The sequence below is a fragment of the Thunnus thynnus genome, chromosome 3, assembly GCF_963924715.1.
Source record: "Thunnus thynnus chromosome 3, fThuThy2.1, whole genome shotgun sequence".
Lineage (NCBI taxonomy): Eukaryota > Metazoa > Chordata > Actinopteri > Scombriformes > Scombridae > Thunnus > Thunnus thynnus.
The window spans coordinates 7,477,693-7,489,905 of NC_089519.1; the positions used below are offsets into that span (position 1 = coordinate 7,477,693).

Consider the following 12,213-nt stretch of genomic DNA (forward strand, 5'->3'; position numbering starts at 1 on the left):
TGCATATTATGTATCTACTACTATCTACTCTATAAAGTGACACATCCCTACAGTAAAGTGGCTTCACTGGTGTTCCAAAAAGGACAAGAGGCTGAAGAAAAATCAGTTCACAACCAGACAATATTTAACAGAAAATGTGCACTGATGTATTAGTCACTTTGTGCAAATCACATTACAGACATTCATGTTACGCTGCCATAAAACAGTGACAGTGCTATCATCAGAGGAGCATCATAAAAGGAAAATACCAGTGCATTTTCACATTTGGATTATTTACTTGAGTAAAACTCTGTTATATAAGGTTATTACATAAAAATCTTGCAATAATATTTTTATTATACAATATTAGAGCACACACCTGTACACAAAAGCAAAGTTGATGACAATTTAGTTAATTAGTTAGATAGCAAGAAGAAATGGTCACAGCATGAACATGTTCACAGCTCTTTGAATTGTATTTTACTTGGATAAATTGTTCCTGGTTGAATTCAGTGTTGCTGCTGATGCATTTGAACAGCCACTGCCAACTACACATCAATCTAGACTTGGAGCCAAACTTTGTAATGTCATTAGTGTAAACAGTATGCATTGGTTTGATTCACAGTGATGGATGGCTGAATGCTTTCTCCATATTCGATGGAATTTAAAATTTAAAGGGATCCTGAATGCCAGAATACAAGGCTATGTTGCCGTACATCTCCAACAAAGTGTACAATATCATTTATTTAATGATCATAGCCTTATTGAATCCAAATTTGGAGAACAAAAGTGAAAACAGACTAAAACTAGATGACAAAACAGTCTATTTAGTAGCTGTTTTGGAGCTTTCAGTCATATCACATGCTCTTCCTCAGCACACACAGTTTTCCTAAATTATAGATGTTAAAAATACCATTTTTCTGAGCACTTTAATGACTTCTCATCCATGTGGCTTAAAAGTGGTGAGATTGTTTTGTCAGCTGATATTTCCACTCAACAATAAAACCGGTCATTTTCTTCAATGTATATATCAAAATTCTAGAAAACACTGAAAATACATTAAGCTTGACAAAATACATTACCTTTTAACTTTTACATGCATCTGAAATGATCATAGATCTCAAATATCACAATGCCCAGACATGATTAGCGCTGATAAAGTGCAAAATCACAACCTCCAACAATAAATACCCTATACTGCACCGTATTGCAGTATTAAATGGCTTTTTATGATATGCTTAAAAACTAGTCACCCGTGAGCTGTAGACTCCTCGTTCACTTTTTAAATAATCTGATACAGTAATCCATCAGCAAGCTCGGACAAGCTCTGTTAAATGTTACATGGATAATATCCAGTAGCACTGTTAATGGATAGATGTGGTGAGAAAAACACTGAGGGGTATTTTTCATCTTCCCAGCTGAACAGGCAATTTACATAAACATCCTCAAGGTTTTTATCTGAGTTGGAGCTTGAAACCAACCAGAAAGAGAAGGACAGTGAGGTTTTATGAAGCGAATAAACATCAGAAGGTAACAGCAGTGGTTTAGAGCTGCTCAGACAGACAAAGTGTTTTCTTTCCTACATTCAAATCCTGCTTTAATCTTTACTCTCTTATGGTCCAACAGCAGCTATTTCAGTTACTTTCCTTCAGTATCACAATGGACAGTGGTTTTTGATCTTCATAGGCTATGTATATATACCTCATATCTAACAACATTAGTGCTCCTTGAACACTTCTTCTCAGCATATTCACATATTACACACAACACTATATGCTGATCTGAGCTGATCAAAGTAATGCACTGTATCCTAAACTGTGGAAGCTGCTTCACTCTCACCTCCATCTCTTGTCGTTTCATGTTCAGTCTGGTCATAAAGAGGCAAATGAGACAATCTCAGCAAAAATACTATTGCGGTTTGTATTTAAAATTCATACATGTATGCAGAAACACAAATACATTAAACTTATTTTGCTCCCACCAATCCATCCAGTGTGATATGTTATGTCTTTGATATTTCTTTCTCCTTCTTAGGCAAAAGGAAATTCTTCTATCACACATGTGACACCGGTGTATATCCTCCTCAAGTTTTGTCCCACTTTACCATAATCGTCGTCCAGTGTAGTTAACTGGGGCTGTGGGCATCTACAAGAGAGAGACAAACAAGTAGCAGATAACTATAATAGTCTAGTTATTTAGTGATTGAGAGAGAGTGAAATACACAGAGTGTGTATTTCCGCCATACTTACTGTGCCACCATTCATGACTAGAGCCATTTCAGTTGGTTGGTAGACGTGACCTCTGAAGGCAATGCCAGGACGCATACTCCCATGGCTGCTGTGGTATGTTCCACTTCGGAGAGCTGACAGACCAAGCAAAGTAAATCACACACAATAGTTACAGTTGTCAGTCACACAAACAAGTGTTACATCTTCTGTATTATATTTGCTCCAATTAACTATATAACTTTTCCTTAAAAGCAGCCACTGGATGCTATTACAGGATAACAAGACATTGAATTTCCCTTTGTTTCCTAATAATTAATCCTATTATTTTTTGTCAGTTGATTTAAGAACATAATTATTAGACGCCCTGACCAAAGACATATGAAAATAGGAGCAGGAAGCAGGTAACAGCATGTCTCTTGGTGAGATATGGAGTGTTTATTCCTTGTTTTACTTTTGCAATAAAGCAAGTGAATTGAAGTTAGCTAACAGCCACTATAAGCTATAAACGGTCACACCAGTCGGCTGACACTGCAAATATTCTGAGTGTAAAGATTAAACCAGGGTGTGTTTTATTTCTTATTAATTGACTTTGATTTGCCAGAAGACACAACATTATATATATAATATTCATCAAAAAAACAGAAACAGTCAGAGTTAAGGTTTTGAAAACATCTTTAGGTATAAGTTAATAGATGTTTAACTCTCAAAAACTCACTTGCTATTAAGCAACATAAGCAAGCAACCTGCCAACAGTCTTTTGATTCAAATATTCCTACATCTTGATTTGTGCACAGGAATATGTGACACCAACAAAACTGTTAGAAAATTGTGTGTTCATGTAGGATGCTATCACTTATAGCAGGTCATAATAGGCATTGGGCCTTTTTTGTGTTTGTTTTTGTCAACCTGGGTCTTATTTCTGGCCATTTTTCCTATAATAACACATCATTCACAAGCTCTACTGCAGAGACTTCAGTTTAAAACACTGCCAACACAACACTGCCCATTAGCACAAAAGTCTTAATCTCATCCTTTCAACCACAAAGTAAATCCTTCCTCTGTTTATCCTAATTCCTCGTGGTTTAGCCTTTTGTCAGTGTATTTGGCTTCAAATATGGAGAACAATCACATTAAAATGACTCATACATCTCGCATCTCCCTGTAGAGAATTCTGTTGGATAATAAGTGTTTCAAGGGGTTTGATTGGATTTTGGATTGTGTACAGTAGCTAAAAGTGAGCCACACTTTGCTGTAAACAAACCTACATGGCACTCATGTATGGTAGTCATCTTGCATGTTACACCAGATATTGGTCTGGAGTGCAATGGATGATTTCAAAGGAGATTCCGGATGAAAATTTCATATAAATATTTCATATAATTTTGGTTAAACTGAAGTTTTTATTTTATTTATTCAATTTATCTCTCAGGGACAATGCATATTAACAAACATTACTGTAAAAATGCCAGAATGAGCCAAGAGGCTAGTTTTCATCCGTAGTCCCTGGCCAGGTGTGAAGTTGGCAGCCTAAAGTCAGCCTAAAATCAAGAAACAAGTTTAAAACAATAATCATGATGTAAGGCATGTTTCAGTAAAAGCAGAACACAGAACTGGGCAGCAATAGAAGCCGAGCAAATTATGGTTCAACAAAGCAACAACAAACAATTACAGAACAGCTTAAATTACAGAACAGCTTTGCAAAAACAGACATAAGCAAGGACAGATATGAGCGACAGGATAACAGTAGCACCAATGTAAGTCAAGCAACAGGGCTGTTAAGAGGGTTGCCAGATTTAAAAATTGGCGTTACTGGTGTTATGATAGTCGTCTCCTAAGCAATCGGGAAGACTCCCTGAGAGAAGGACCGGTTTAATATCTTTGTGAGGGGAGAGACTAATGATGTCTTTAGATCTTTAAGCATGGCAGTATCCATATCATACACATCCTTTGCTTTTGATGTTTTAAGAGAATTGATTATTCTTTGCACATCTGCCTCAAGAATATCTCTTATGTGAAAGGGTAGTCCTGCAATGTCCAGTGACAGGGAGAGTGGCTGCAAAGCTGCAGCCTCTGATGGAGTAGTATTTGTTTGACTCACAGAGAAACTCTGTGCAATGGTGGCCACTGAATCAATAAAATAATGGTTGAGAGCTTCTGCAATTTCGACTGGGTCCCTTGAAAGGTTTCCATTGATTTCAAGTTCCATTTGCCTTCCTACTCTGTGATCTTGTCCTGTCAGTATCTTTATCTGCTCCCAGATTAATTTAGCATTACCACGTCACCAATTATGTTCAGGAAAAAGTCAGCTTTAGCCTTTCTTAGCCCCTGCACTACTTTGTTCCTTATCGTAGTGAATCAGTTTGTGATTATGTAGCTTAGCTTTAGGAGCTGTTTTCAGGGCAAAATCTCGTTCTTTCATCAGTTTTAGTATGTTCACGTTGTGACATAGCAGGCTGGCAGAAATATGGCTGTAACATATAGAATGTAGGGATGGACAGTGGTGAAGTGGATGATGCTGCAGGGGTGATTTGGGATTTGTGTGGATACATATTATAAACACTTATTTCTCATTAAGAAAACATTGTAAATTACATGAATTCAAGCTGACCTGAGCCAAATTTATGACGACCATTTAAAAATGTCAGAGCCCATAGAGGTTACTCTTGTTGTCCACTCTTTTTTTCATTCCTAAGCATGACATTGAATACAGAAATCACAAAGTCATCCACCATTTTTGAAAAGGATCAAGGCAATGTCCATTTTTGTTGTCAGTTGCCTAGCAACAGTACCCTCATGACTTACTGAAAAACACTTAAATGCCAAGCTTGTTTTTTGCTTGAACTCCCATGTAAGAAAGTATGACCTCACAAGTTCCATTTCAAACTAGAACTTGACCCAAGTTGGTTTTTAATAAAATAAAAAACAGGTTCTTTTTATACAAACACGAACATGCACAGTGACACACACACACACACACAAACACGTTACATAAGCTTACTTGCACTGTGCTCCTCCAGAGCAAAGGCCTGGTTTTCTGGGAAGGGCCGGTGAGAGTGTGCAGGGAGCTCATCTCCGAAATGTGGAGGAGGGGATGTCTGACTGGTGTCAAAGAAATCTTGCGTGTTGGATTGTGGAGGTTTACGGAGACACAGGTGCGCCTCTGGAATAGCGTGGAACAGCAGCAGAATCCAGCCCTGAATGACCAGGGCCACCGCTAGCGCAGGCTCGTCCAACACCTTTACATCCTTCTTTCCTCCTCCTCCCAATCTTTCCCCTTTCCCTTTCACCCTCAGTGCCTGGCTGCCGTAAAGATAAAACCCCAGCCAGGCCACCCATAGCAATGCTGATGCCAGACAGGACAGGAAGAGCCAGACAGCGTTACACTTCCATCTCCGTTTTTCACTCTCTTCTTCTCTATCTTCCTCACCCGCTCCCTCTGCCCCGAACTCTCCTCCACAGAGCACCACCCCCAGGGAAAGCCCCATGGCTATGAGAAGCAGCCCCAGGGTGTAGCTGCATGTCAGAGCAAAGTCTAAAGGTGGATATTCGCAGGCTGGGTGACCTTCCCTAACGACTGTCAGCAGGACCCATTCGGCAGAAATGATCCCCTGAACCAAGGCCAAGGCCAGACCCAGCGCTGCCAGGGAGCTGCCCGATGGGCTCGACTTGCCAGCCACCAGCCTCCTGAGCCTCACCCCCTGGACTAGCAAGCTGGAGAAGCAGAGGGCAAAGAGGGGCCCCCAAAAGGCCCTGCGGACCACACAGAGTGCCTGGTTCTTCCCCACCAGGAAGGCCAGAGAGATGGTGAAAAGCCCGAGGAGTGTGCCCAGGAGCAGGAGCAGAGGCCCCAGGCCGGAGCGCCTGGCGGGGTCAGAAATGGAGCGAAGTTTGACCAGCAGGAGCACAGAGAGGACCACAGAGGTGAGGCCGCCACTACAGGCCACTGCCTCCAGAACAACACCCCAAACCGACTCCAGGTCACACAGCACTCTGTACGGAGGTTCCACATTCTCACTGCACCCTCGAGGAGGAGGAGAAGGGTGGGATGAGCCATAGCCAGTCAGCGATAGGAAGCAGATGATGATAAAAGGGCTGACAGCCATCTTAGAAACACAGAGACAGAAAGGATGTGGTTATGAAGAGAAACAGGGAAAGGGTTAAAGGAGAGAGAGAGAGGGAGAAAGGTACACAGATAAACAAGAGGAGGAAGGTAAGAAAGAAATATGTAGAGATACATTTCATTAGTTTATACAGTACAGTACAGGATCTTCATGATTCACAGTGGTAGAAAAAACAGCAGTAAGCACATAATATCCAATAAAGCTGTTATATACCAGAGATTAATATGTTTCTCTCTCTGTCAGACACACAAACACACACTCACACACTCTCAGCACAGAAAAGAACTGCTTTTAGCACTGGGCAATGGTTTCCATGGGAACGGGAAGCAGCGTGGGCTGACTACATTGCATACTGGGCTTTGAGAAGTCGAGTTTCTGTACCCAAAGCACAGAGACATGCACATGTGCACGCACACACTCACACACAATGTTTGTGCTTACTTGTGAGGACCCTCAACACAACACACTCTTTAATGTAAACCTGATAGTCTTAACTAACTCTCAAGCCTCAACCAGGCCAAAATGTCCTCACTTCTAAACAATGCCCTCACTCTCAAGGTCTGAAACTCAAATTGGTCCAAACAACACACACATACACACAAATACAGACACACACATGCATATAAAATACCAGAGCATTACAATAAATCTTCAATCACAATCATTTCTAACTCACCTCAGATAAATTCTTAACCTGAATTCTTGATTATTGATAAAGAAGGGGCATCATAATTTTCCATTCATCATTTTCGGCATCACTTCAACTAATGAAAGTGTTCTTGTAATCCCAGTTAATAAAATCCTTGAGGCAGCAGAAGCCAAACGGTTTCCATTTTGTCTTTGAAAATGTCTCTGCGAACACAGCTCCCACTGTTTTAAAGTGCAAAATAACACTTTGTTAGACCGATAATGTCTTGCTGCTACAATGACACGTCCAGCTGCTCCAAGAAAAATCCTCAATTATGATGCATGCCTTGATACTTCACACACCCACATGGTCAAATATATCTGTCTCTTTATCACTCTTCTCCCTCTCTCTCTCTCTCACTGTCTCTGCCTCTCTCTCGCTCCCTCTGTCCTCCTCTTTCTATTCATTCTGTCTGCATGTCTGTGTTTCTCTCTCCCTGCTTCACACTGAATCTGCGGAGGTGTCAACAGAGATGCAATCCCAGCTTTACTTCTGTGCACCCACACACAGGGAGTATGAATCGCTCATGCACCTGTCTAACCAGGAAGAAAATAGGAAATAAGTACAGTGTATGAGCATAGCAAATCACAGCCAATCCAGTATTAGTCACTTGTTTGCACATCTCTGTGTTATTTCCAGCCTTCAAGCTTCCATGTCCTCCTCATACCACTTATGCAATGCTTCCTCACACCCAGAGCTGTAGGAGATGTAGATTCATCTATGACTCCTGTGGTGTAAACCAGATTGGACCAAAACAATTAGAAATCTCTTCAGCAGTACGATGTCCGTGGACAGTCGGCATGTGTTGCAGAGTGAGGATGGGATTTGGATTGGGAGGGGCAGATGGTCAATCTAAACACAGGTGAGCCCTGCAGCCACGTGGCCATCCTAGTAGGGAATGTTACGTAATACCCTTGAAGGCATGATTCAGCCAAGTCTCCCTTTAGAGTGGAGTAATCTCCTCCCCAGGAGGTGGCTTCAAGTGGGGTTAGAGAGGGACACAACATGAAGAAAACCATGACAAGGAACAGCCATTGTGTTAGCTAATCGAGTCAGTTTGGATCAGCGTGTGAGGGATTGATGCTGACAGACACTAGAGAGCTCAGTGACAGATAGAGGTCAAACACAGGAGGAGCCAAAGCTGGTTTTGTGGTACGCAAATAAACTCACAGACACATAGACAGATGTAAGTAAGGGAAAGCACACCTGCACCCTGCTGTGTCAGTCAAGACAGTCTAATCCAGAAAGTGAGTCCTTGCTAGCATGCAAGCAGCAGGAGTCACTACTTTGATGATAACAGAAGAATCAAGTGATGAATGAGTTTTTCACACAGAGTTCAGTCGCATGTGTATCTGTGGAGGAAGGAAGCTAAATCCCATTATAGTTCTCCAATATCCAGGGGACAGAGTGTTCTAGGAAGCCAAGACTGACTCTATTGTTTCATTAACTAAGATTTAGCAAAATGCAAAAAGACGTAGGCACTTCTGATCATAGGTCTATTGCCTACATGTGCCACCATCCATCCCAATTATCCACCACTGACAACAAGACAGTTTGCAGCCATGCTAGTAGATCTGTAAAGCTGTACTTTGGCTTCACAGAGGGGCTTTGACCTCAGTGTGAATGTCAGTATGCTAACATGATGATGGTATTATTCAGCTGGTATTATGTTTATTGTGCTCACCCCCTTAGTTTAGCATGCTAATATTTGATAATTAGCAGTAAACACAGTTTTGCAGGTAATTTATTTAGTCGTGAACCAAAGTATTGCACAAATTAAATTTTTGATCTGATGATGGCAAATGATCCTGAAGGGAACATGCATATTTCTACCAAATTCATGGCAATATATAATGTAATCGTGGAGACATTTCAGTCAAAACCACAAATGTCAACCTTATGGTGGCGCTAGAGGAAAAGTCAGGGGATCACCAAAGTCAGCAGGGTTCATCCTCAGGGCTTTGTGGATACTTGAAGCAAATTTAAGAGCAATCCATCCAATAGTTGTTGAGATATGTCTGGACATACGTTGTGGAGTGTCCCACAGACATTGCCATCCTTGGAGCCACACTGGTAGTGTGGCTAAATATCTCAGATGGGGTTCCCTGACTCTGAGGTTTTTGAATATCACAGTCTCTGAAAAAAAAACAACTACAGATCATGTCTGAGTTTAAATATTTCGGCATCACCGTTGACTCAGATCTGTCTTTCATGTCACACAAAAAAGAGTTGCAAGGAATGTTAGATTTAATCTGGTCAATTTCAAATTCGCAAGGAACTGAATGCAGTGAAAATGTTCATGAATACAATGATCCTCCCACACAGGTCAATAACACCATGCTAAAGCCGATAGAATCCCTGTACAAACAAACAATAAACACCCTTCTTCCAACCATCATTGCAATATTTTGAAAAAGCACAATTTACAGTTGACTGTGTCTTGTTTTCAAGGCGTTACACATTATGGTTCCTCCACTCTGTATTTACATCACATTAAAAACAAGCCAAACCACTAGAGCAACAACTAGAGGAGACTGTCTTGCTCCTGGAAGACTAAGTCGTTTTGGCAAATCTGCTTTTTCTGACAGAGCCTCTCAGGATTGGAACAACTTGCCACAACACATAAGAAACTGTGCCAACTACTATTCATTCTCCACAACATTAAGAGCCTGGTTCATTAGAAATCAAACTTGTGAACACTAGAACAGTGAGCTGTTTTCATGGTGTTTGTTGTCTTATTTGTCATGATTATGCTTAGTGTAAGAGCTGCTCCTGCTTATGACAGGCTCTGTACATAATATCCACACTTCACCAGTCCTAACATTGTGTTGTCATGCTATTTGTTGATTTTCTGTGTCTCCAGAGCTATCTTTCTTTTCTCTATGTAGTGCAGGCTCTGATCGTTTCTGCATATTTTCACTGCTTTTTTTGTCGATTGTATTTTCAATGCTTTCATTCGTAACGTTTGTGCTTTCAACTATTTGTCTGCCCAGGGACTACAGATGAAAATTAGCCTTTCTGGCTAAATCTGGCATATTTTCAGAAATGTTATTAATATGCATTGTCCCTGTCAAATAAAATAATAAAAAAAAGATTCTGACTAGCCTCACCTTTCTGAATTGCTTTGTGAAAGCCTCTCACAGACATGATTGTCTGGTATCCCTGTTTGCTTCAGACATTAAGTCTAGAAAACCTTCTCCAGTTCAGATGGAATTTGTTGCCTAAAAGGGAGAAATGTGTGTATTGGTGTGCTACATGTATTTTGACCCATTGTGTGTTTGAGTATTTTGACAGAAACAAAAGAAGACAGAGATGGGAGACAACAGCACAGAGAACTGCTGACTAACAGGACATCAGTCCTAATCTGGGTAATCCAGTCGTCACTACGGCCACAGTCCAATAGGACCTTGTTAAGTATGGTCCATCCAATAATCCCATCTTTATCCCACCTCAGATCTCTCCTGACAAACCTCCACATGCAAGTTTAGAAGGGAGGGCTTGTTGGGCTGAACGTATTGTATATGTTGTGATTCTGAAACACCTTATTTCACATGTAAAAACATTTACAGCTGAAGATCAATATTTCACTCCTGTTGACCACAATGCAGCTCAAGGGTATCAGTTATTATGTGACCAGGATGTGTTAGATTTTTCATTAGATTCATGAGTTTTTGTGTCCTGAGTTTAATGCACTGATAGTTAGCATGAAGTCTTTCGCAGCAGCATTAGCTGTATTGACATCCACCATAGAAATAACTTTTTTTCTTGGCCTCTTGCTGTTCTGTTGTAGTTGTGATAAGATTATTGAATGAGGATTAAACCCACCACCACCAACCCAGGAAGACATTCTGGCCTTGGAAATGATCCAGTAAAGTGACTCCTAGCATCTCTCCTTCTTCCTCTTATTTGTGTTTATTGGTGGATCACAATCCAAAAATTAAATACAGTCACGTACTATATCAGTGTGTTTAAAGTCATGGCACAAAATCATCTGAATTCTGATTATATACTGTAGGTAAAAAACAAAACTCACTGTGAGCACTCAGTGGCTCTATTCCTGCTCTGCCTCTCTAAATGTATCTCCCTCTCTAAATTGCATTTATTACAGTACAAAACAACATGTTCTGTATCCTCCACTAAATGACACCACTGACAAATACACAGAGGTCTCTTTCCCATTAAGTACAACACAGAATTAAAAGCAGCAGCAGCAGCTCAGACTCCTTCACATGTCGTAGGCCCACACACACACACACACACACACACACACACACACACACACACACACACACACACACACACACACACACACACACACACACACAGACATAGCAGGAAAAGCACAGGCAGAGCTAATATCATTAATGATGGCTCTTTTCTATTCACATATTGCAGCTAGCCAAGTCAGACACATTTTAATAGCATGCAGCCATCATTATTGATATTAGACACACCTGTTCTTTACCTACTATGTCAAAATGTCTGCTGTGAAAAAGTTTTATGCTGCAATAATGCCTCCCTTTAGTACATGTAGCCCTTCTGTCTGGCATTAATCACACTGTTCTCCAGTAATTAATGATTTGATCTCTGCCCTAAATTAACACAAATAAGCTAATTTTGAGCAGAAAAAGCAGTTACACATAGTGTGTGTATTGCAAAAATCACATGTATTAACATCATACATCAAAATAAGTCAATGTGATAATGTGTACAGCGTAAAAAAATGATTTAGTGTGTAGTTACCCTTTAAATGTGTGCATTAATGATGCATGCAGACATATTTACTTACACTACTTTCTCTATCCACTCAATGACAAAAATAATTTCAATTATTTCTGCAGAAAATTTTGATATATTATTGGTTTATTTGACAGTCTATGAGACTATATATTAATATAATATTTACATTACATACAGCACCAACCTATAGAGATGTTTTATAACTGATACAGTGAAACTAAAATACAAACTGTACAATGGATGTTTTTGACAAAGTAATTTTCTCCTTACAGCCTCTAGGCAGCACTGCAGGATTTAGTCTAGTTTGTCACTCTGTAGAGAAGACTGACAGCCAGGTTAAGTGTTTCTTTAGCAGTTGTCATTGAAATATATTTGACTGGTTTTATGATGTCATTTCAAATATTGTGTCCCTGATTAATGATGATGTGATTTGATAAATACCACATATATTTACAGG

At 40.2% G+C, this 12,213-nt stretch overlaps 1 protein-coding gene across 1 annotated transcript; it reads right to left on the reverse strand.

The window, feature by feature from the left end:
- Window positions 1-33: 33 nt before the first annotated feature.
- gprc5bb (G protein-coupled receptor, class C, group 5, member Bb) lies at window positions 34-6,553 on the reverse strand. Its single transcript, XM_067583263.1, has 3 exons — window positions 5,206-6,553; window positions 2,229-2,341; window positions 34-2,124 (listed from the first exon to the last, which is right to left on the reverse strand). Exons 1-3 carry the CDS (start codon window positions 6,308-6,310, stop codon window positions 2,080-2,082), a joined length of 1,263 nt encoding a protein of 420 aa, XP_067439364.1. The 5' UTR covers window positions 6,311-6,553; the 3' UTR covers window positions 34-2,079.
- Window positions 6,554-12,213: the final 5,660 nt, after the last annotated feature.